The sequence below is a fragment of the Hydractinia symbiolongicarpus genome, chromosome 10 (genome assembly GCF_029227915.1).
Source record: "Hydractinia symbiolongicarpus strain clone_291-10 chromosome 10, HSymV2.1, whole genome shotgun sequence".
Classification (NCBI taxonomy): domain Eukaryota; kingdom Metazoa; phylum Cnidaria; class Hydrozoa; order Anthoathecata; family Hydractiniidae; genus Hydractinia; species Hydractinia symbiolongicarpus.
In genome coordinates this window covers 3,312,185-3,338,267 of record NC_079884.1, presented here as the reverse complement: position 1 = coordinate 3,338,267, position 26,083 = coordinate 3,312,185, and the positions used below count along the sequence as shown (strand labels likewise).

The 26,083-nt window shown below is 33.9% G+C and overlaps 3 protein-coding genes across 3 annotated transcripts; all 3 read left to right on the top strand.

The window, feature by feature from the left end:
* Positions 1 to 1,544: 1,544 nt before the first annotated feature.
* LOC130613243 (uncharacterized) lies at positions 1,545 to 2,493 on the top strand. Its single transcript, XM_057434582.1, has 2 exons — positions 1,545 to 1,744; positions 1,922 to 2,493. Exons 1-2 carry the CDS (start codon positions 1,703 to 1,705, stop codon positions 2,294 to 2,296), a joined length of 417 nt encoding a protein of 138 aa, XP_057290565.1. The 5' UTR covers positions 1,545 to 1,702; the 3' UTR covers positions 2,297 to 2,493.
* A 10,873-nt stretch (positions 2,494 to 13,366) lies between these two features.
* Positions 13,367 to 15,378, top strand: LOC130612319 (uncharacterized). Its single transcript, XM_057433626.1, has 4 exons — positions 13,367 to 13,437; positions 13,751 to 14,015; positions 14,085 to 14,293; positions 14,851 to 15,378. The coding sequence occupies exons 1-4, from the start codon at positions 13,368 to 13,370 to the stop codon at positions 15,084 to 15,086; spliced, it is 780 nt and encodes a 259-aa protein (XP_057289609.1). The 5' UTR covers position 13,367; the 3' UTR covers positions 15,087 to 15,378.
* A 1,455-nt stretch (positions 15,379 to 16,833) lies between these two features.
* Positions 16,834 to 20,397, top strand: LOC130612320 (penicillin acylase-like). Its single transcript, XM_057433627.1, has 5 exons — positions 16,834 to 16,900; positions 18,393 to 18,680; positions 19,197 to 19,307; positions 19,528 to 19,989; positions 20,169 to 20,397. Exons 3-5 carry the CDS (start codon positions 19,271 to 19,273, stop codon positions 20,339 to 20,341), a joined length of 672 nt encoding a protein of 223 aa, XP_057289610.1. The 5' UTR covers positions 16,834 to 16,900; positions 18,393 to 18,680; positions 19,197 to 19,270; the 3' UTR covers positions 20,342 to 20,397.
* The last annotated feature ends 5,686 nt before the right edge of the window (positions 20,398 to 26,083 follow it).

Sequence of the window (26,083 nt, the reverse complement as noted above, 5' to 3'; positions counted from 1 at the left end):
CTTTTTTTGTTTCTATCTAAATGATGAAATGTAGCTAAATTATCTCTTTATCAAAACTGATTTACGTTTAGTTGGTTATATAGTTAGCTAGCTTTGTTTTTAATTACATAATTTTAGCAACCGTACAACCGCTTTAATAATATTACGGTGGCCGGGCAGAAGTACTAATTTAAAATTTTAAATAAACTTAAACGATAACCTATTAGTTGCAAAGCTAAGCAAGAACTGAGATTAATAAAAATTTAGTTGACTTAATATTTGATATCATACCTGTTAGCCCAAAGATGGAACATTGAGAGTTTTTTTTTTCGTTCCATTATTCATATAATGTTTCTATAATACTCAGCTGCACAAAATAAAAAAAAAAAATTAATTCACTGGTCTGGAAAGGTTATTTACAAAACGTTGCTAAGTTGGCATTACATGGACTTTTTAAAGGTTTATAGGGAATTAATAGTTAAAGTTCACCAGTACACCAGTCAATAAACATAAATCTTCTCAAACCAGAATGTTGCCAAGTAAGACAGTACAACAATATTTTATCTGCTTTTAACCCTAAACATATAGTATCAAAGCCAACCAAGGCGACTCCTTTAAGCGCGAAATTGATCGATCATATGATAATTAACAGAAGTACCAAAATCGTACATACTGATGTATTACCATGCGAAACTATTAGTGACAATGATGGACCTTACGGTATCATCAACATTAAATACGGTAAGTTTAAACCTCAATATAGAGTGATAAGAGAGGAAAAGCATTTTGATAGGGAATCTTTTTTGTTGGATTTCTCGAACTTACCGATATCAGTTATATACGCTATAGATGATGCAGAAGAAAAGTGGAGATACACAAGTTCATACAAGATTGCAATGAAATACATGCCCGTTAAGAAAAACGACCTAAACAAGAATGCATCTCCATAGAAAAGCACTTACTTTTAAAAACTCGAAAGAAGTGTGGAACACTAACAATAGAATTTTACATCTTCCTTCGAAGCCTCTTTATTTTGACGTTGATAGTGTAAATACTTTCTTAGCCGGAACAGCTGAGCGAGTTACTGGATCAACTCCAAAATCTGAAATTGATTTTAAGGAAGTACCATTAACTTCCATAATGTTTCAACATGTTAAGTATGAGTTAAGGAATTTAAAGGACTACGCAACGATATATCAACTGGGTTTGATGATATACCAGTGAATTTTGTTAAATTACTAGCAAATGAAATTTCCTTTATTCTAACACATATCTGCTTTAAGAAAAAAATGCTTACCGTGTTAATAAAAAATGGCAAGAGTGGCACCTATTCCAAAAGTGAATGTTCCTACATCAATAAAAGAACAATCTCCATCCTTCCTCTTTTAGCCAGAGTATTTGAACGTCTTATCATTGCAAAAATGATAATCTTTTTCGATGAGAAATCTTTATATTCAAAAACAATGTCCGGGTAGTGAAAATAACACTACTCGACTACTTTTTTTCAAGTAAAAGTGAGTAATGCAGTTGTAGCCAGTTGCATAGCTAGCTATAAGTACAAAAAGAGTAAACAAACTCAATTAACCACAATACAACACAAGCTTGTTGTTTCCTACTGCGGAATATTTGTTATGAGGTAGTTTTCTATAGAATTATTGTCACATTGATGAGTAAAAATCTGAAAAGCTTATGAAAAACTGATATTCAATTTCTTCAAGATAAAATGTATGGTGCTGATATCATAAACAAGATTAAGGCAAGCAAGGTACATATCTGAGAACTTTGCTGTGGCTTTCATGCATACATATTTGTAATCGTGGCACTTCATCAACTTGACATTAACTTGTTAGCTAGAATGTCATTGTGTTTGTAAAATATATACAACTGAATGTCTAGCTAGCTTTTAGCGGTTACCAAAAAAATAGTATATTTTTATATACAGGTTTCGTGTGAATCTCTGCATTTTTTTCAAAAAGAAGATTTTACGTCTATGGGTATAGCTTTGGCAAATTATTACCTTATGCCGGAAAAGTTTTCCATTAACCAAAAAAATGAGCTTCAAAGAGCTTCTGTTTTAAAGTCATTCATGTTGCTTTCCAAGCGAAATAAAACATCAAACACAAAGCTGATTAGATCAAAGACCGAAATGATAACTGAAGCACGATATAAGCAAGTCAGAGAGTCATCTGGTGAAGGAAGGAGAGCAAAAGTTCTGAAACTTTCCTCAAGTTATGAAGAAACTTTAAATGTAGCAAAAAACTTCTTTTTTCATCTCTCAGGCTCATCTTTGCTAAGTAGGTGTAAATGGTTTTTTTAGTTTTTTAGCTGACGAAGATTATATTTTGGAATGTTTTTTGTACAACTTGAGTAATTCAAATGTTTTTTAAAAAAATTTGGTGTCATGCCTTATTATTTTTAGGGAATTTATATACGGGGACATTTAAACAACAGATAATAATATACAAGATTTATTCCTTTTTCTATCAAGACTGTTACACTTTTATACGTCGTTCTGAATATCTAACATTTTAAGTCTTTTTGGATATTTTATTGCCAGCATATCGGTTACGTCATCTAAATTTATTTTCATCTTGTTGTGGATATTTAGCAACACCAAGCCATTAAGTCGATCCTGAACAAGAGTTTCAAAATTATAGTTAAATGCACTTAATGTGGTGTTACACAATTAAAACAGATAACTCAATAAATTAAGATACACGACAAGATTCAAAATGTCACATTCTCTTTAATACGCAATGTTATATTGTAGAGACATACCTGGGTCATTGAGCATCTTAAATATGTCTTTGGTCGTCGTAGCATTGATATAGATCTGTCGTGACTGGCACTACGGTAAGAATATGTAAAATCTTGAAAATATTTGGGTACAACACAAAAATATGAGCAGCTAATGCATTAGTAATTATTTCTAAGAAATAAAGCTGATAGAACTTTCTCTTTTAAAAACACAAGCAATAAATTACTTCTTACCTCTTAAACCTTTGCCATTTAAATTCATTGTTGCTGACGTTTTGTCTTTTTTCATGGTGGTAGGAGATATATACAAAGTGATTTGGCTCAAAAAACCCAAATGGCGTTTTTCTCACCTCACCCATTCTTGACAACATAATAGTTATTCATTCGCTCGTATATTCCATACTTGTTCTTGGGTAATCAACCCATTATCAAAACTTCCATGGATGTTATATATATCATGAGGGTATACGGTTTTAATATTTTTCCCAATAATTATTGCAAGACCAAGCATATTCATTAAAGAGCAGAATCTTGTATTTTTACGATTATAAATGGCTTCCTTGATGACACATGACTTTCTATCTAAGTTTTTTTCCTGTAAATTCATCAGCAACATCACGAGGAAATATTGATGCAAAAAGTCCTCTTTCATTACGAGGAAAGTTCTCTATAATCTTTTAGTCAACATTATGTGAAGCATAGCAAAGGCTCTCATTTCAATTATATAAACAATTGCCATTTCCAGTAGATCAAATAAAAATGTTTTTCTATTATTTATAGACGATATATAGTTAGCTACAAAATTTTCTGCAAAAAAAATGTTAAAATGAAGAAAACAAAAAACAAAGAAAGTATATATAATAACAAGTCTAAGCTATTGATTAGATGTATTTATCGAAGATAAAAGTTATATAAATGTTCAAATATAAACAAAACACACTGTTTATAACAATCTGCAGAAAATTTTACTTGCTGGTATTTGAACTTATCATGTGTTTATCGGGTTCTCATGTGATTCCGAAATTATTCTGAAATTGGGTTGCATCGAACAGAAAAGGCTGCGCGCAACTATGTTGAAGAAAATACCGCTATTACTGAAAAGAGACTAGCCGTTAACCCGTGGAAAAGTCCACGGGGTCGCCCGTCCTTTATATATCGCATTTCGTGTTTCTGTAACAAGACGCGGTTTTCGCGGACAGACAGACAAAATATGGCTATTTTTAAAGAGAATACAAACACATTCATGAAATTGTTTCACCCTGTAGAATCCCCTGTGTACTAGACAGGGTTAACTTCGAAATGCTGTTGCTAGTGTGGGAGGAAGTTTAATAAAGCTTCATGTTAATATTCGTGTGATTTTATAAAAATACAAAAAACAACTGTACTTAACCCTATTCGGTCCGGGGTTTTTCGAACATACTATGACCGGGGGGGGCGGATTCCGCCCTCAATAACTTTTCATAGGATTGTTCAAATTGAATCAAACTTGGCACACTTATAGTACGTCATAAAAGGAACAAAATGGCGCCAATAAACTTTTGCTTGCGTCAGCACATTTTCTGTGACGTCATCAGAAGCTTGAAAATTGTCAAAAATGCCACTATCTGCTTAAAATATAATTACTTTCGTTCTAGAGCGAATTTTTACATTCTGTTTGAAGTTTCGGAAAGCTAAATAAAAGTTATTTAACATATCTTCCGGTTTTTACATGGATCGGATAAAAAATTGCCAAAAATTGCCCGAAAATCCGTTTTTTTTCGATTTTCGGGTGAAATCCGACAAAATCGGGAAATCGGATTAGTCACGTGTTCAAATTATTCAAAATGAAATTGATGAAATAAGGTTGTGTTGCAAGTTTTAAGTTCTAAGGATAATCCTAACAGGAGTTATTATATTTTCCCCATTATAAGGACTTCATAAAGATTTTTAGGGGTAGTTTCGAGTAATGGCCAATATCAAAGCCTCTGAAAGGTATGGGACCTAAAAAATTAGCATGCAGGTGTCTAATAGATAAATGTTGAAATTCAGTAAGTATCATAGCCATATAACAAAGCAATCAGGAGTTATTAAAAAAAAAACCGTCAGGGGGGGCGGAATCCGCCGCCCCCCCCACCCGGACCGAATAGGGTTAAGGTCACCTAAATCAAAAGTCATCCATACATTTCTTGTACAGACAAATTATCACACATTCACGCATAAATATTCAATGTGCGAAAATTGACGCAAACATCACCTTCCCGCGGCAGGACTAGTTTTTCAATCAACGAAAAAAAAGTGTTCAATACTGTTTTTTCCAGCCTTCAGGATTAGTGAAAAGGCGGAATATTTTTAAATTATTTTGAAAGAGGCAAGATAAATACTTAGTCGACTTCTCTGATATATACGTCTGTAGTATTACTAATTAGTACAAGAGTCCTGGGGAAGTAACTCGCACAATTATGGGTAAAAGCCTTTAACAAGAGGCACCCTTTTACAAACAGAAATATTCTAATATTTGCTATTAAAAGTCAACAAAAGTATGGAAATAATAAAATAAGAAAAACAAAAGTAAAAAATGACTATAGCAAAAGTTTGAATAGGCTATCATTTTTTGGCACATGCTTTGCATTTTAAACAAAAGCATTATGGCCATGTTGTTGACGTATTCAAAGTAACTTTACCTTTTTGTTCCAAGTATTTCTCTTTTTTTGTGTTGGGTATTCGTGTCATATATTTTTAAGGCAAAGGTAGCTTATCACTTTACCAAACTAGAATATTTAGAACGATATAAAAAACAAATCTAAAAAAAACTGTGGAGTCAAACGTTCTTTTTAACAAAAAAGAACTTATACTTTACTGTAAAAAAACTTACTCGTCTATGAATATTTTTTTGTTGATCTAAGAGGTTAGTTTGCCAGCCCGAATAAACAACGCATATTTTTTCCTTTTTCGCAAACTTTTCATCACAGTACTCACTATAACAAATTGTTGTGTCCCCTATAGTATACTGAAATTGTCAAGACACAATGTGGTGTGACAGGCTTTACGATGATGTTTATTAACCGTACAATTAGAGAAGTTTGATTTCTTACCTGTTAAGGCAGACACTCCGAGGTGCCGAGGTGCTCGCTTGCCTCAACCTTTAGACGTCTCGCTATAAGTGGAGTTGTACTGCGCTCATATTAGTATATGATGCCTGACTTTAATTCTTTAGGCACCAGGTTTTTAAATCTAGAGAAGTTAGATAAGCGAGTGTGAGTTCTAAAAACAACAGAAAGCTTACAACAATGCAGAGTAGATTTAAAAAGTTTTTCTAACTTCGTTCTCGTTTGTAAAGATGTTTTACCTAAAAAAGGGAATATGATCAAATGTTTTTCTTAGTCCTGTTGGTGATTTTTTTTGGTTTTGGAAGATGTAGAAAGAACGTGTTTATAACCTTGTCAATAAATATAATTATATCTTTGATTATATTAACCTCATGATAAAAATTCACGAATTTGAACAAATTTTAAAACAACGGTGAAGCAAAGTATAAATTAAGCCGAATTTATACGGGAATTTTTCGGGAATAAAACTATCGAGGTGCGTGTATACTGCGCTAAAGGTAGGCTCTCCCAATATGGATGTTATAATGGAGGTATTCAACTTTTTGTGTTACAGATTAAAAAGAGTTTATTCATGGTGCGGGATAGCCCCTCTTGAATGACAACATTAGATCTGCTCGATTGTATTTATACAATTAGTATTTAATCTGTAACTATGGTTACTGTTAAACTTTGGATATATTTAGGATGAAAAATTATACGTTATTGATTGCTTAAAAATGGAGCGTCGCAAATAACGTAGTTTTTTTAATTGTCCATTTACTATCGCGGCGATTTTTTATCATTGCAAATAATGTTTATCAATCTTTTTATTGCGACAAATGCTAACGTGTTAACAAAAACTCTTGATTCACGTCACGAAATGTTTTGCTGACATGGTTTTTAAGTTACATGTAACTCAAACTTACACTCTCTTAATTTGCGTGCCGTCACATAACAAAATTTAAATTCCCAATGTGAAATACAAGCTTGCCTACGTAAAGGTGGCAAATGGCATTTCACGTCTTCAATAATTTGCAGATATGAAATAAATTACTGAAACACGACTATTAAATTGAAAATCTTTTTTTATTCTTAGAGTGCGTGAAACAGCGTTCATTTTCCCACAAACCAACTGCTAGTCTATATATCTCTTCCGTGCATTTGTAACAGGAAAGTGGATGTGTTGTCTTTTCTAAAGAAACAGCCGCGGTAACATGTCACTTTTGCTAAACATTTATATTTATTTTGTCTTTTGTGTGCTTTTTCAAATTGATTTAAAATTTTTGTTTTAATACAGTCACGGTTAATTTATTTTATTGTTCTCAAAAAAAGCTTTGTTTAATGAGGTAAACTTTATTACACAAAAGTCACGGGTAATTGATTTTTATTATTCCCTTAATCACATGCCTATTGTCTACTTATGAAAAACGTTTGATTTTATTTTTTCCCGCTATGGAATTAACAACAAAACGTTTTGATAAAAAGAACAATGAATTTTATGGTTCATTTCGCTACTTAGACTAGCCGGGAGACCCGGCGTCGAAACGCCGGGGTAAGCCACAAGTCAAGGTGTGACCATGCGTTGAACGCCCTGAGGAGTGCTTAATAAGAGCCGTAAACTGTGCCACACGGTCAGGTGGGTGCTTTAGTGCAGGTATACAGTATGCCGTAAATCAAGTAAAGCGCGTACACCATTATAGTGTTGCAACTGTTACATATTTTTCAAAAAGTACCTTTTCAGCAACGATAGCTGAAATAAAAACAGAGTTTACAAACCGTTGTTTCTCCGTCATAGCAAAAACAATTAGTCAGTATTAATTTATTTTGCGGAATAAGTGTCAGTATACGTTAAAAAATTAATCGTGACATCGGGCTAAGCGTTTAGTACAGTTAAACAGAGTTGAAGAGGCGTGTAGGGACAATACCCTTTTGAAAATACTTTCCCGCAGACTCTGTTTAAATAAAAACACAAGAAACAGTCCATTACCCACACGAGGTTGAGCGGTTAGTCCAGGTAACCAGTGTTGCACACCCGTACAGACGTGATTCCCGAGAACGTTTAAAAAGTAATTGTCACAGTGTGCTGACCCCTTAGTACAGGTAAACCCCATCGCACATGCTCTAGGCGTAACAGCCTTTTCCAAAAAAACAGTGCATTGTTAACACTTAGTTCAGGTAAAATGTGTCGCACATGCCTATAAGCTTAATAGACTGTTCCAAAATACTTCAGTTCAAATAAAAACACAGGAAACAGACCTTCGTTTAACAACACGGGATAGGCACATAGTACAGGTACTCTGTGTCTCATTAATAAACTTTTGACTTTTGCTAAAATTTATATTACAGTAAAGTGGTAGCTAACTACTTAATTGCATTTAGTATGAAAAAGATTACTTAAAAATTCTGTTGCAGCCAACTGTATTTGGTTACTTTTACATTTTAGTTAGAGGTAGCTAACCCCAGTTCACAGCCAAGTAAAAATCAGATTGACAAAGTTAACACAAAACTCAGAAATGTTAGCTAACATCTACGTTGGTAGCCAGAATCTTAAAATTGGTTTTGTTTAAGATTAATATATGGCTAGAGAACGTAACAGTAAGAGGCAAATAAAACTAATACAAATCTTTAGGTGGCTGAATAGGTAGCTTAGCTAGTAGCTAGCTAGCGAAAATAAAAGAAACTGCAATCTTGTTAGAATACAAATAGAAATCAGAAAGAAAAATTAGAGCAAACAGTTAAGAAAATTTTCTTTCTCCAGCAATGACTTGGTTCAATCTGCATGCCAAATTTCGGACCGATAACGTAAAAATCGTTGCTAAGAAATATAAAGAGCTTTAGTTTCTGATTGATCATTTATATAAAACTCCGCTCTTGATTGGACCTTTATTTTAGCGGCAATTGTCCCTGTGCCGGTGGGCGCCCGAGGGGTTTCTCGTCCCTGCGTATTTTGGATTTCGTGCGTGGTTAACACAAGTCGCTTTTGACGCACGAACAGACAGACGGAATACGGGTATTTTTATAGAGATGCAGATTGTTCTAATGTACTGTATACACATTAACACTTGATACTTCGATACTGTTTGAACTTGCCTCGTGTAATAATCTTTTATTTTGTCGGTATACCTCATTGCGAAGCAATTGAGCTTCGCGAGCGAAGTGAGTGAAGCGAAATTGCGGAGCACGTTTGCTATGCGTTGAATATACCAAGGAACTGAAAAATTTCTACATCCCCCCCCCCTACCAAACCTCCGACGCCGAGTAAGAAAAAGAATTCATAAAAGATAGAGCACAAGAAAACGGTGGCTGTAAAAAAAAGTGGGGTATATTTCACAGACTTGAAATTTGCTCTATTTCCTTGTATTTAAATTAATTATAATGCAATAATTTCTCACTTATTTGGAAATTATGTTTTTAATGTTATTTCACATGTATTTTAATTAAAAATAGCTAATAGTTTTAAAACTGTTTTTGTTGTTTAAAATAATCTAATGCTAGTCCTGTTTCTGATCGTCTTCACTCGTGTATTTTTAGTATTTTTAATTTTTAATTTCTGGAATAACATGGAGTAGATATATTATTACCTCCTGACTGCAGAAAAACCTGTTGACACCTGTAGCTCTAGCTAGCTATACTTTGTAAGCTGAACGTTGTGTAGTTTTCAGTAGGGCAGACATACCGAATGTCTGGTGTTAAGGATTCAGCCGACCAACCCTGTTAGAGTCAGGCGCCTGATCCTTTTTCATAACATTTTTTTGTATGATGAAAAATATGACTCGTGCAGAAAATAGACATATAAAAAAGACATAAGCGAGTCGACAAATAAAGTTTAATTAACAAAAGTCATTTTACGTTACATTTTCTATAAATTACGTGTTATATGTTAACAACTTTGTATTATGACTAAAGATGGCCGAAGTTACGGTCAAAAGCTTTTGCTAAATAATTTTTTTATTTATTGAGTAAAAACTGTACAGTAATTAAAAAAAATCTAGTTTTGTTACTAAACCGCCATCATTGCATTTCGCTTTACAAATAAGTCGTTCTTATGCCCTCCTGAGAAGAAGGTTTAAAAAGATGTGGGAAACTGTAATTTAAACAAGCTGCACCTGTCCTTTAAAATTTGTGTGCGTTTTCAGAACTGTTTGACACTTTGGAATTTTCTTGTAATATTAGTCCAAGGAAATTAAATTACAGTTTCTTGTCCACTGCCAACGTGTTCAAGCATATGAAAATTTTGTTATTTTTAAAATTATGCGAAATTATACGTAAAAATTTCCATTTTATTTATATATATATACTATAAGCCATTTGACAGTCATTTCATCAATTTCTTCACCTAAACACAGAATCCTCTTTTATCCTCTATCTGATCGTGGTATTCCATAACGAAAGACGTCTTTCGGCGTAGTTTTCAAAATGGTCTGATTGCAAAATACGCTTGACCTGGTTTGCCTTGCTGGTTTTCAGAATAATTTCGGAATCACGTCAGAACCCGATAAACAACGGAGACTATTCTAGTTTGGAAGTGATGGTGTCAGGTTTCCGTATCTGTTTGACCTTTTTGTCGTCTAAAGGAAACCTTTTTAATTTTGTAGTATTTGTTTTTTTTCTGTTTGACATGTTGGTGTCTGAGATAAGGTCTTCCTCATTAACTTTTTATTAGAAAAGCAAAACAACACGAGCTTTCCGTTTACGCGATAAAATAGTAAAGAATTTTTAATCAAGTAAAACGACGAATAACAATGACTCGAATCCAGTCGTGCAAAACTTTCCGATAGACCGCCGTCGCCGCCGCGACAAAAGGTTAAACCAACAAATCACACCACTCCATACGAATGATTTAACAAAAAATCTACATTTGTTCAAAAAAGCGCAAGTGATGGTGTCAGGTTTCCATATCTGTTATAAGGCCGTGTTAAATTTAATGTAGACTAATGCGATCCATAGTTGAGTGTCATCCAAAAAATTTAATATATAATTATACTATCAAAATGAAACATCAAAAAAAGGAACGCTGGTATTAAAATAATACTTGAGCCTCATGTATTCTAAAATGTGACATGTTGAATAACTAAAAGTAGAGGAGCGATAAAAATGTTGGACATATTCTATGCGAGGCATAAATGAAATTCAAAATTGCCGTTGGAAAGTTGAGATTATGGTTTAGCAAGACAAGTCTCTGTATGTGTTTTTTTTACACTGAAGTTTCGAGAAATTTTTAATAAGAATGTTGCCCCTGAAATTATTATTATTATATGCACTCCACTGGATCTTTGAAAACAAACAAACAGCTTATGTTTAATTTTGGAATTATTAATTTAATTATAAAAAACGAAACCTCATTCCGGAAATAAAAAATTGTAGGTCATGTGATGAAGAGTATAGCTGCAGTTATTGTGATCGGCTACATGTAATAAATCAACGACGAATATCTTAAAACTGTACTGCATCCTCAACCTGGTTGTGTATAACGATTTACTTGCGCTCATTTATCAAGTCTAGTTTCTTTAATAATAGCTGCAATAATAGACGTATCCTATGTTTAAAAAAGTTGCGCCCATTTTTATATCGGAAATTCCCCGCTAAACAAATATATCGTCACATCATTCAGCCGCATCTTAAGGTCTTAAGGTCACCAAATTTAGTATTATAACTACAAACTTCGATTTAGAGGAAGAGTCCTTAAAAGCCAGCTGACTAGCTAGTCTAATTATTCAGTTAGGTACGGGAGCTTTTTTTAAGCCAGCGTTAATTCTTTTTGTGTTATTTTTTCTGTCTTATTTTCACTAATGTGATTCTTACTAAGCTGTAAATCTGCCTACCTCTAGTTTAAACGTGAAAGTAGCCAATGTACACTTACCTATAAAAAAAATTTAGCAGAAGTCTAAAAGAAGAACAGTCTCCATTAATCCGTGATACTTAGCTAGTGTTTTTTCTTAACTGTAATTATTTTTGTTACGATAGTCTGCACACTATTTCACAGTGAACGAGTGAATCGCATGCTGTTTAGATACAAAGTTAAAGATCGATCTCTACATTCCTTTCCGTCCCAGCTAACTTTCCGGTGTCATCTTAACAGGTTAGTAGCATCACTTTAAAGTATTTATCTGGTGTTTTATATTTAATTGATAAATTTCGCATGCAACTTAAGAGAATACATCGTACACCTTTTTTATTTTCTAATTTTTGTTCTACAATAACATAAAACGAAAATCCTATAAAAATCTTTACCACTATAATCTGATCCTATGTATTGCCCATTCCTTTTACACGGAAAGTTTTTTTCGAGCAAAGTTTTTTTAATTAGGAAACAGTCTTTTACACAGCACGTTAAATATGATTATAATCTCAACTAATTTAATTTATATATTAATCACTTTTACGTACGCTTATAATAAACCTATAATTACAATACACTTATTAATGCTTGTCTAGATGTCCGAATAAATTCGTACACTTTCCTATTACTTCATTAAACATGTTTGATAGTGATTCAATACCTAATTTATGTTATGAGTAACGAGACAATATCGAGAAAAGAACGGTTTCTAACGGTTTGTTTCGTCACTCTCTGCATGTAGAGAAACGCCATAGCTTGGGATAATCTTGCCTTTATAAGTTTACAAGTTGAGTTATAAAATCTAGCAAAGAATAGGCATCCAAACGGAAGTATACTATATTCCTAGCTAATTCAGTCTAAAGCCGAAAGTGATTGGTTGTATGCCGAGATTTTTTGTTCAATGGAATTAATTACTTCCAAAACAATCAGTGAATCGACAAACCTAACTAAGCGTGTGCGCGGTAGATTTATTGCCCGTCTGAGGTGGATGAATTTTAGCTGGATTATAGGTTATATATTCTATACATGAGCAGCAAACCCCTGATACCAAATTTGTTTTCAACTTTCAAAAGACTGATAATTATCCTAACAACCTAACTGAAACAATATGTCCTGTGTGTTGCGAACGTAACAACAGCATCAGTGGCACGTTTCATTTTTGGAATAAAGCTACTGTCACTGCCGATGAAACTGTACTAATTTCATTCAAAAATGCATATAGCTGCAGTAAGACAGGAACAGATATTTCGTGATAGCTTGAACGTACCTTTAAAAGTGAGCTACCGTGTTGACATGATTTCATTCTTTTACATGCGACTAAGCATTCCCTTCTCAATGAAAGTACACACATGGTGAATATAGCTTTATTTAAACTTTTGATAACGTCATCATTTTTGTAATATAAATATCATGAAATACTCCAATAAAAAATAGTTAAAACGTAAAAACAAATCAATAGTCGATGTTGTCACACGTTGAAGAAGAATTAAAAAAGTGAAGTCAGTTTCTTAAAACAGGTTTGTAATATATCTACCTAACCATTGCACTTTTTGTAAAACCATACCGCACTGATCCGGCGGCTTTTTATTTGAAATGAAAACGAATTGTAAAATAAATAAGGTTGATTATCAGTTCCTAAAAGTTTATCTCACGGAAAAAAATTTTAATGAGCACGTGTAAGATTTGATTTTATTTCACTCTTTTCTTTTTTTATTTAGTAAAATAGGATGATAGATCAACAACCCACAGTTAACTCGCCTGTTGCAAAGAAATTTGCACGATTCGCCTCTAGACTTTGTAAGTATCATTCGTGAAATAGGAAAGTTCTAGATTATCAAGACATTGTGCTAACGTACCTATCCGCTAATTTGAAAATATGTTTAATAAACAAATATTCAAAAATGCAGCAGTAAACAAAGAGTTTTATCAAGAAAGGAAAGAAGTATTTGAAATAACGATTTTTTGAACACTTTTTCATTCGAACTGGCGGGTGTGAACTAAATTTTATTGTTGCAAATAAAAGTACATCATCGTGGTTATTACTAAAAAAATTATGATATTCCTGTACTCCTGTTTTGAAATTATCACTGTTCCACTTTTTAACCACAAGGTATTGTTTTCATTATCACTGGTATCCTAACATTATGTTTTGGTATCAGTGTTTATCTCACACTACGCACATCAAGATTTCCATTCTACATACCAGGCGCATCAATATTCATTTCCTTATGGATGATATTTACAGCTAGTTTGGGTATACATGTTTTTTCTGGTACGTCAAGTAACCGACCATTGATTCGACATTTTAACGCTTCTGCAATGGCAGCTGACATCCTTGCTTTTGTGGGTGTTGTAGCATCAATAGCTGGATTCATGTAAGTGAACCAAATTCTAGCCAAGATCTACAAAAATAGAATTATTAATTCAGTTTGCTTGATCTTTAGAATGTACCTCGATTGTAGACGTGTAACTAGACGTTTTAGTCCTGATAATCATTACACCTACACGTTGTGGTCTGCAAATTTTTGTACAAAAAGTCGAGATTATGGGGTGGCTGTGTATGCTATGCTTTTCCTGCTCCACTTCTTGCAGTGTATAATCTCAATGGCAACCACAGTATACGGATTCAAAATTTCCAGAATTGAAAATATAGGTTGGTGAAAAGAAAGAAATGTTTTGTTGCTATAAGATACAGGTTGTATTACCGCCAAATAATATTTCTGTGATTTACGCCTTAGTATACAACAACATAAGCTACGCGTACAGATATTTTTCATACTCTTTCCTGTCTTCTTTAAAGTGCACATTTTAGGTTTTTGCGTGCATTAAGTATTCGTAAAAGTGTGTTAGTTTTGGCGCCCCATATGAATATGTGAGGACGTAACGGGAGCTTTTGAACGTCTTTATGTACAAAGTAAATGAAATTTGATAAATCAAAATAAGGAATTTTGGCTGATAGCTTATACCAGGCACTAACCCGAATCTCCGTATCAATAATACCGGTTGTTTCTTTTCATATCGAACTCTAAAAACTAATTTAATTACTTTTAAACAGGCGTGTAAGGCAGCATAAAAAACGATGGCCAGATTTTATAAAACGGGCGGAAATCTGAGGACCGGAACATATATGACAGGAGATTTCTCGTGAATTTTTTTACAGGATAACAACGACTAGCAGAGTTAAAATATAATACTCATTTCTTAATTCAGGTCAACAAAGGAATGGCGAGATTATTCAAGCTGAACCTCATCCAACATTACTACAAACCTACGCGTCGCAAGACCAATTCCAAATACCAAAATTGCAACAAAATGAAATTCTTGTTACGGCAAACACTGGTCAGCCATTTATACTGATACCTGTGACATCAACTTCTCAGCAGTTGCCAATACATCTGCCAATTGATTCACTAGCAGGCTTTCCACCACCGTACTCCGCATATTGAATCGTTAGCAGGCTTTCCACCACGTACTCCGCAAGTCGATTTACAAGCAGGGTGTCGGCCACCGGATAAATATCGAAAATAATTAGACCATGTTGATGTCAAGAAAGTCGTTTCTCGTGAAAGTAGTTTCTCTTGCACTTTATCCGTGTTGATTTCAAAGTTACGTTTTCAACTTCACATGTCTTTATATTAGAGGTCTTACTACGCTTTTACACGCAGCTATATTGACATTGGCCGTATGGTTAATGTCAGTATATGTAGAAACACGAATATTAGAATCCAACTACTCGTTAGCCCGTGGAAAAATCCACGGGTTTGCCGTCCTTTTTATACCGCATTGCGTGCATCTCGCTACCTGCAGAGCTAAGCTACCATTTTGCGTGACAGACAGACGGACGGACGGACAGGTAATACAATGTAGATTACGTAGATGAAACTTGCGACTTTTCGTCATTGTTAAAAATTTTATAAAGCGTTAGAAAATTTTGTATTTGTTAGCGTAAATAAATTATTGTAAACTTGCTACGTCAGCGTACGCAGGTGCTTTGCCCATCTGTTGGATTATTTATAAATAGGCAAATATAAATACTCGTTAGTTCTTTTTTTATTATTATTATTTCATAAGAATATATGAACCCATTCTGCTACGTTTAACTCTGTTCCGATTAACGATGACTCGAACTTCGATATTACATTCTCAAATGGAGCAATTAATATACAGACTATCTATAGACACGTGAAAGTATACAATTATCACGCGTATCATCTAAATGCTAACTTTTGAAAAATCTATTTTAAAAATGAAGATTTCCGAGACTTTCTTCTTCCAACAGTCATACGACGTCTCATTTGACGAGAAACATGATGGAAACAAAAGTTTGATTTTGATTGGTGCACTAACATAACTAAATAAACAAACGCATAAATTTAAGATTTCCAAACAAATATTCAATGAGCAAAAGTTGAGCCACAGCTAAAAGTTTGTGATGGTTATTACGTATTCAGGTTGGGGGAAGGGTGTGTCCTACCCTAACCCACCCTACCCTGTCCTGCCCTACCCTAGGGCTTCCGTCTGCAACATCTGATTGTCCTTCAAAATTTAGAGTGTTAATCTATATGATGTTGACTAATGAAGAAAAAATAAAGAAAAAATAACCTCCAGCACGTGGTCAATTACGCCATTACGCTAAAATCTTCTTTCTCTTGATTATAATTAAAACAATTCTGGTTATTTTACCACTGTATGATGCTTATACATTATTTCTTTCAACTTGCACACAATACAGCGTACCGAGGGCTTAAAATGCTCCCTCCGCCCATACTGTTTATTTTACCTCACCATTACAGTTACAAGAAACTTTGAAACAAGCTAAAATCTTAAAATCTAATTATTCATTAACCAAATAAACTAGTCCGCTAAAAAGAAACAACAATTTCAAATTGTGTAAATCTAATACAGAAATAGCAGAAATTACAACTTGTGACAACGAAACTTACAATTTGCGGTCATCTTTTTTCCCATCAAATACAGATATCTAAAGCTTCTAGCTCTTTTAGTTACATATTATTAGTAGAATACTTAACTAATACATCTCTTTATTGTGAACAGTATATACATCGTACTACCAACAAATGCTAATCAAATGTAACCTGATTCAGCAGTTATAACTTTCTGAAGTTTTTATAAACTAATATTGATTTAAGAAAAATTCTTACCAAACATGTTCTCGTCTTTCACGTTGATATGAAAGTGTTTTAATCGTCGCTATGCGCACAGTTTATTTTAGTTTCAATTTTTAAAGATGAAACACAAGGTAGGTTATAAACATTTATTAAAAAGAGTGTTTAAATTAGGAAATTGCAACAGTGGCCCTTTTCTTGTTGAGAACATTTAAGTGAATTTTTGATTTTGTGACAAGTAGCACAATATTTGCAAAATAATCTCTCTTTTATTTTCGAGGTACGATTTATGGTTTATGTTTGTGCTATCAACAAAAACTTACATTTAAGTGGAAATCAAATGAAAAACATAATTCCGAAGTAACATAAAGGTCATTTTCTTTTAACTGTTTTCTTTGCATACTTCGGATTGTTCAATTCTGCCGTTGTATACTTGTAACGTAGATCGTCTAGCGGTACAGTAACCTTCAAAAAAAAGTTAGTTTAAGACCAGTGTTCGTCACAGGGGTTTGTTCCAAATTGGGTTATATTGCTTCAAAACATACTCTGGGTTGCTAGAGTAGAGTAAACTCGACGATAAAGTGAGCCAGTAAGCTAATTCTGGAAGAAAAAGCCCAAATATAAAAAATAGAACCGACTCAAGACTTTACAGCGAAACATTTTGTTTTGCCTTTAGTGTGTTCTTGCACGTTATGAAATTTTCGTGAGAGTCATTACTTACATTACAGTTAATATGAAAGAAATTTTCTACATACCTTTTTTATGCCTTCATGCCATTTAAAACACAAGAGGCGTGAAAGTTCTTTTTGACTAGTAGTACACGTTCTAATTATTTGCGGACTTTTTAGTCTTTTTCAAAGTTTTGACGTTGTTAGAGCACTTTTTCCTTTCGTGCTAAATAAAATGGAATTTCTCTGCAGTAACTCGAATCAAATGTGGCTCAGGATGAACATGTTTATGAGCAGTTGATTACCTGTCTACTTGTGAGGTACCCTCTTGTTTTACAGTTCATTGTGTGCATTTTATCATATTTGTCATCACAAGGACATTATTTCATCATTTAGGTGCTTTGACATATCCTCATACGCGTTAGAGATTTGGTGGAACCACGAACATCTCCCCAAACAGGATCCCCTAGGTTAATTACGGTAGCAAAAATGTCCGCGGTAAATTTGAGGAGTTTGTTTGTTTCCTTTTCAAATGGAAATTATTCTGCTTTTGTGGTTCTACAATTTATTCAAACTGACAAGGTGTTGTAATATCGGTTGCGTTGCTAATTTTATGTTGTATAAGGACCTTACATTTTGCTTCGGGAATGCTTAGCCTCCTGAGCGTATTGAAATGTCGATTGCGACTAACTAAAAGCCACACGATAACAAAACATTAGATGCGAAAAGATTTCTTGTGCGTTTGTTTGTACAAGATAGAAACTTTCGTAAATTTGCATTTAACTCTTTTATGCTTCCTGTTTTGTTTCGTGTTTTGTTTTTAGCAAGCTTTTCCAATTCCACTTCCACGAGTTCTTGTGAACAATTACAGTGGTTTAGAAGTTAAAAATAGTAGGTTCAACCCTTTAATGCATCACTTAGGCCTCAGTTGGAATGAACGTATGTTTTCTAATCGTAGCTTCTAATCAAGTTTGTTTTGGCTTGTTTGCTGTTCCATAATGAAGTACAGTCATGTACAGAATTTTTCCGGAAAGCAAAAGATGATAGTGTGGTTGTTGGACGTACGATGGAACTTGCGGAAGATTTAAAATCAAAAGTCATATCAAAAGCAAGAGGATCTCCTGAGAAAAGTATTTTGCCATCCTTTTGCCTTGAATCTTCTCCCCTGGAATGGATATACAAATATGATGTACTTTGTGTAAATGCCTTGGGAAGCCTATATGTGTGGATGGTATTAATAGTGAAGGTTGGCATTACTTTATTTCCCTCTGACGAAAAAATGCAACCATAAACATGTACAATGACACAAGATTATATTTGTTTTTTTCTATACTACAGTCGCGCATTTTGAACTTGTCAATTTTTACTTCACACCGGACTGTTTCGTCAAACTCATACTCTAGAAAGGTGCCAATTGTAGCCGTCGTAATCACAAAAATTTTTTTATAACTTTCGCAACTGTCATCGGACCTGATGTGGATTATTTCGTTGTGCGGGTGCTCCAAATAACTGCACTAGCAAACTTTGCTACCTGGCCTGGGTGAGTGAGAAAGTAGCTCCTTTGCAGCTTATCGGCTTCAGGGTAGTAACTGTTTCAACTTTTTGTCCGTGTTTTAGAAATGACGAAAGAAAAAACGGTCTGCTTCATTAATTTTGTCCACGATTGTGGTTGCAAATGTAAAGCCTTTATCTTTGCGTAAAAATCGTCCAAGTTAAACTGTTATCAGAGAAGGGTATAAATAGAATGTGATTTCTTCACTAGGTCTATCAGTTGGTGCTTTGTATTTGCCGCAGTACACGGTGTATGACAACACAACTCAACAAGATTGTTCCAACATGGTGTCAAATCTTCAAGTACTAAATTTTATACTGGGTAAAAAAGATCAATAAATTCTACACTAATGCAGAAGCATTATGACTAACTTGTACAACCTATTATACCCTGGCTTCACCAGGGTTAAGCTTTGAAACACAGGGGAAAAATTGTGGTTTTAGGATCCGTAAATAATTTAGAAACATTGAAATTTAACATTAATTATACATTCTGTAAGATAATCCTTAAGCCTGCATCAGTTATATCGCTTACTTTGCAGCAAATTATAATTCGACAGCGCAACTTCGCCATGCCGTTAATGGAAACAACTTTCCAAAAGTCTTTGGCATGGCAGTTTTTGGTCAGAATTTTGAGTTCCATTACACCGTAACAGATGCAAGTGGAGATGCGTTAGTGTTGGAATACACCAAAGATGGAAGAAAAGCTCATGATAATACGATTGGCGTTACAACCAACTCACCTCCGTATGATTTTCACATGATGAACATTAAAAACTACGTTACGCTATCAAAGTTTTCTTCAAAAGATCTAACATTTGGTGATGTTATGTTTACTCCAGTGGGTATTGGCAGTGGATTACTTGGTGTACCAGGAGATTTTACACCTCCTTCAAGATTTATTCGCATGGCTTCTCTCCTGCATTTCTCAAACCAACCAAACACAACAGATGAAGCGCTTAAGCTGACTTATCACTTGTTGAACACTGTTGATATTCCAAAGGGTAAGAGACTTTGTTATATACATTTCATTTAAGTAAAGCTTTAGCGCTTTAGTAATTTTTCCTATTTCCAGATAGAATTATGATTCTGTATCCATGTAGCCTATCTGTAGTCGGATAGGCAAAAAAATGAAAAAGATTTTTGACTTTCTTAAAGTTGTTTTCTTTTTTGTTATTAAAAGGTGTAGCACAAGTTGAAGTAGGACCGAAAGAAGGTCATTACGATTATACGCAGTGGGTTGTGATGAAAGATTTAAAGAATCGTGCCCTTTACATCCGTTATTACGACGACTTCATGTTTCAAAAAAATAACATGAAGGAAACGAAGAAAGAAAAAGCAGGAAATGTGTCTTAGAGATACAACTAAAAATTGTACTCTATTGATGTTAATACTGATTTTTTGTGTTTGTATCTAAAGTTGTCATGTTTCTGTTTTGTGTTTATTTACGCTATAGATTAGGGACATTACAGTTTGTGTTACATCAGCATAAAAATATTCCTAATAATTGTTTGATGTGTTTATTGTATGCGAATATTGCATACACAACAGGTTTTGTTTCAGAACTTAAATAATGTTTTTCATTTTCTTGACGACGTGTTTGGCCTTTTAAAAGATTTAAAAAATAGAAAAGTGTTCCTGCAAGCTACATTCGCCACAACCGTTTCTTATCACCTGTGCAACATTGTAAAGACTACAGGGGCGGATCTAGGATTTCTGATGTACCCCATCATAAAATGTACTTATATTAGTGACACGCGAAGGCCCACCATGGTTGGGCCTGAGGGGCCAAAAAGTTTTTAAACATTGGAGGATCCTAGATTGTCTGAAAACAACATTCCCGCATCTAAATTATTTGGAAAATAAAAAGGCTATTTGTCATTCATACAGCATAAAACGAAAATTGTTACCGTGTCATCTTTTCAACAATGTTGTTTGGTTGCTTGTCTTTCTTGCTGAGTTTCTATTGTTATATATGAAGCCTATGAACTAAAGAAACAAGATATCTGATATAATTTATAGATGTTAATAGGCCGTTTCGCTCAATATCAGAGGTCATCAGCATGCCTAGGATAACAAAAAATGTCATCCAGACATGGACAGCCAAATAAAAAAGAAGTAAAGAATTAAGATAACAAGATACAATGATGAGGAAAAAATAGAGAAAAATTTAGCTGTCATTGGCATATTTATATTTAAAAAATACAGGATAACTTGACAACTGCAACTATGTTCTACTATTTCTTGACAGTTGTCAATTAAATGATAATGAATATTGGAATGAAATGGTTTTATATAAATTAAAATGAATGCAGGATAAAATGATAACTGAGTAACCCCATAGTCCCTGCAACTATGTTCTACTATTTCTTGACAGTTGCCAATTAAATGATAATGAATATTGGAATGAAATGGTTTGATATGAATAAAAATGAATGCAGGATAAAATGACAACTGAGTAACCCCATAGTCCCTGCAACTATGTTTTACTATTTCTTGACAGTTGTCAATTAAATGAAAATGAACTATGGACTAAAAAATTGGAAATGGAACACGAAATATGTTAACAATCAAAGTGATAAAGTAGTATTAATATAAGTGTTTTAATAATTTTGATTAACATATTTTCTATTAAATTAATTTTTTAAGAATACCAATAGTATAATATAATACCAACCTTTGCAACAAATATACATAACAATTAAAATAATATCATCTATATCAAATAAAACATCAGTTACATAAAAATTTTGTGGAAGGGAATCAACTATTTTTGATGTTATGACTGATTTATTATTGTTTGGAAAAAAATTAGGTTCATGGCTAGTACTATTTTGTAAAAGATTACTAAAAACATTAGATACAGAAGAAGTACAAGGATTTGAAATGTTGCTTGAAGGTGTATTGTTAGTACCTTTTATTATTGCTTGGGGATCCTGACTTGATGTAGGCAATTGCTGAGGAAGAGATACCTTTAAAATAAGCTTATTCTTGGTAAGAGGTTTAAAATCAATTTTCTTTTGAAAGAATCCAGAAACATTGGTAGACATACATTTCTTCTTAAATAGAGGCTTATAAATTAATTCCTTAGAATTAAATAAAAGTGGCACATAGTGATTATGTTTAAAAGTAAGATCTGAAATGAGATAACCTTCATAACAAAACAAAATATGGAAGCAAGTTTCATCAACCTTTGGCACACGTGGAAAAACCTTTTTATTGAATATTTCTTTGTATTTGAGAGGACCACAATCAGGATAATAACACATAATATTTCTGCGAATTAAAGAAGACAATGACAAAACAAAGAGAAAACCAGACCACTGGTTCATGTTTTTCAAACAAAAAGTAGCGTCAGCTTTGACAAGTTCAGCAGCCTTAAAATTAGTATCAACAGCAGCATGAGATACTGACATTGCTAAAATATTTGATGGACTTAAAGATGGATATTTGTCAACAAATAAATTGGGGTGAGAACTATAATACTCAGAATTGACAAAAAGTTCAATGCAAGCAAGTAGCTTTAACTGTTGCGTCAAACTATTATCACCTACCAGACATAAGGATATGGAGCTAAACAAGCAATTTCCAGATGATTCGGACCTAAACAGTGAAAAATAAATAAATATTTGTTAGAGAAATTAAAGAGACTTCACTCCTCAGAGCAAAGACACTAAGTTTTAACATTTTGAGAAGAATCAAAACCATTATTAATTCCACACACACATGCCAGCTAGCTACCATAGATACGGTTGCTAGCTCTCCAAGAATAATAATCAAAACAAAAACCACGAATACATGTAGCTAGCTAGCTTATTATATGGCGCCGTAGATTAGTGGTTATAGCTCTCGTACTCTGTGCGAGAGACCGGGGTTCGATTCCTCTTGACGGCGATTCAACATGGGCGAGTGAATGTTACCATAGCCCCGGGTTAACCCAAGCCATGTGGGGAAATTGGGAAGATGGCACACTGTGTGGGCCGTTGGATGTTGCCGGGAGTTGTCTAGTAGAGCGCGGTCCCTAATTGGGTCTGCGTCGCTCAAAATGAGCATTAAATACTCTAGGACTCTCCATCTAAGCCATGGCCCCTCCTGGAAATAATAAACAGGGTATATCCCTCGATTTTTGTGAGGCTAGCCATGTAAAATATGCACATCTATCTATCTATCTAGCCATAAGTAGTTCATGGTGATGACATAGTGATGTACACTTAATTACTATGGTAACAAATGGTCAGCAATAATCAGAAATGGAAATTACAGAAAATAAAATCTTACCTCAATGCAACACAATCCTTGGAAGAAACTGATGCAGGAAGATATTTCAAAGCATCTTCATTCACACCAATTTCTCCACAAGAAAGTACAGCATAAAGCTGTTCTGTGTTTAAAAACACATTTTTATTTGAATTTATCCATTTCTCAGAATAAATATTAAATATTTCAATCAATTTTTGCAAATCTTCGTCTTGAAATAATTTCAAAACATCTTCTCTCACTGAACTAAACGCCATGTTGAGCAATGATGTTGAGGAAGATATGAAGATGAAGACTAGCGTGAGCATTTTGGCTTTTGCAGGGTATTGATTTTTAGCCAATCACAACTTAAGAAAACTTCTGTAATGACCAATCAAATCCTGCCGGTGTTCTTCTCCTGCAAACCCGGCACTCTAGACCAATAAGAGTTAAGAATAACCTCATTGCTCCGTCAAAAACCTGCAGAACAAAGTCTATATTTTTCTATCCACCATTAAAGATTAGGTCTAGCCATCTTTGCGCCCTGTCTTCGCAACGAAAATGAAGCTGATGCCATCACGCGCGCCACCGCCACCACCGCGCGACCATACACACGGCAGCAGCAGCGGCGGCAATATTATTAATTTTTATATTGATGAGCGCTCAAATGAATACAATATTACACGCCCCAAATATTACTGGTTAGTACCAAATATTTGAAAATTAGATAAACTATACTTGTTATTTTTAAACCCCGTCCTTTGAACCATTTGACGGGGTTTGGATCCGCCCCTGGACTATATTGTAAACATTGACAACAAGACTGTCTTGCATCAAAATATTTCATCACTTACACTATATTTGCGGCATATAGTTTCCACGGTAAAAATCTCTTGAAAATCAAGTCTTATATTCAATCGCCCTTCTTAAAATTGCCTGTGTTCTTCAATTTAGAAAATGTAGTTAATATATTATTATTTTTCAATTGTACATTTTTTAAAAACCAGTAAAATCCGACATGAGGCTAACTGTTTTTATTTTTTGATCCTTTTGCAGTCTGATAAGTTTATACTTTGTTTTAAATAGAAGATTAAAACTTTAAAACATAGCCTCGTTTGGTTCTTACGTTATGTAAGTAAAAAAAAAAATCGTCCACAAGCTAAAAAAAAATAATTTCTATCCTTGATTGAAATTTTTCTTTTTTCTGTAAGAAACCTAAGCTTTAAGCTGAGCATGGATTATCCAATAGACTTTAAAAATTTCTTAAAAAGAAGATATCTGATTTACAAGGGTTTTTGGACAGTTTGGGTACAGCTATACGAACAACATTTGCTAACCTTTTCCTACCTTTTCTTAAGCGTTTCAAATAAAATATGATTTTTTTTAAAAGTTGATTAATAATGTTACCTTACTTATACATTAAGTTTCTTGTTAAAAATTTTTTTCAGTTTCCTAAAATTTTTGAGCCTTTGGTCTCTTTTGACTGGTTTCTTATAACAAAAAAGTCTGAAAAACACAGTTTCAAGATAACTTTTCTTCTTTAGCAGTTAATTCACTACTAATCTTCATAAAATGGGCCTAAAAATTGATCGAACCTAATCAGTCAACAGAGAACTTTTTTAGACTGTCCGGTTCCAGTTACAAAAATATCTAAACGCATGATTATTATTACATATCTTGCACGTATAAGTGGCACTAAAACTGTATGTTGAGATTATCCATATAAATTATAGCTAAATCGCTAAAATTACAATGCACATTGGACGTAATAAGCACCATAAACAGCTAGCTATCTACCTCGACAGATGCATTAGTTAGATCACTTTTTTTCAGGGAAAAAATTTTTTTACGCTGTGATGCAATGCTGAAGAGGGCGCAGATTAGTTTACCTGCAGTGCTAATCTTATGTGCTGCGCTAAGTCTCCTGATAAAACAAAATGCTTCACTATATTAAATCTCACTGTTAAAAACACAGAAACTTCGTCCCATTTCACTATATTTATTCTTCGTCTATTTTACTAAAATTGAAAAGTACAAATAATATTGATTTTTAAACTTATGTCGATTTTAAGTGCTGAAACCAACCATTTACATCAGGTATATCTATTTATACAATAGAATATGTTTTTTCTCGACATCACGAGAATGCACCGCTTGTCGCGCTACATTAATAAGGCTAACTAACCGGGAGACCCGGCGTGGAAACGCCGGCTTAAGCCACAAGTCAAGGTGTGACTCAGCGTTGAACACTCTTTGAAACGCTTAATAAGAACCGTAAACTGTGCCACACGATCAATTTGAGCGCTTTAGTACAGGTATACAGTATTTCGTAAATCAAGTGAGGCACATGCACCATTATAGTGTTGCGACTGTAACATGTTTTTCCAAAAATAACCTTTCTGCAACGATAGCTGAAATAAAAAGTTTACAAGCCGTTGTTACTCCATTATAGCAAAAACAATCGGCCAATATTATTTTATTTTGCGGAATAAGTTTTTGTGAAAGAAATTAATCGTGACACCGGGCTGAGTGTTTAGTACAGTAAAACGGTGTTGTACAGGCGTATAGCGATAATACCCTATTGAAAAAAACTGTATTACAGCTTTGGTTTGCAAAACACAGGATACACTCTGTTAAAACACCAGGTTAAGCCACAAGTAACTGTGTTACCCGGCGTTAAATGCCCGAGGAGTGATTAATAAGAACCGTCAACTGTGCCACACATTCAGGCGAAGCGCTTTAGTACAGCTATATAGTATTGTAGAAAGTCAAGGAAGTGCACACAACTTTATGTTGTTTCCGGCGTAACATATTGAAAAATAACTTTCGACAACTTAAGCTAAAATAAAAACACAGATTACA

Coding starts and splice junctions, on each gene's coding strand:
- LOC130612319 (XM_057433626.1), top strand. CDS start 13,368: ATGATAGATCAACAACCCACAGTTAACTCGCCTGTTGCAAAGAAATTT. Junction 14,016..14,084: donor GCATCAATAGCTGGATTCAT/GTAAGTGAACCA, acceptor CTTGATCTTTAG/AATGTACCTCGATTGTAGAC. Junction 14,294..14,850: donor TTCCAGAATTGAAAATATAG/GTTGGTGAAAAG, acceptor TTCTTAATTCAG/GTCAACAAAGGAATGGCGAG.
- LOC130612320 (XM_057433627.1), top strand. CDS start 19,271: ATGGTGTCAAATCTTCAAGTACTAAATTTTATACTGG. Junction 19,308..19,527: donor AGTACTAAATTTTATACTGG/GTAAAAAAGATC, acceptor CTTACTTTGCAG/CAAATTATAATTCGACAGCG. Junction 19,990..20,168: donor CACTGTTGATATTCCAAAGG/GTAAGAGACTTT, acceptor TGTTATTAAAAG/GTGTAGCACAAGTTGAAGTA.
- LOC130613243 (XM_057434582.1), top strand. CDS start 1,703: ATGTATGGTGCTGATATCATAAACAAGATTAAGGCAAGCAAG. Junction 1,745..1,921: donor ACAAGATTAAGGCAAGCAAG/GTACATATCTGA, acceptor TTTTATATACAG/GTTTCGTGTGAATCTCTGCA.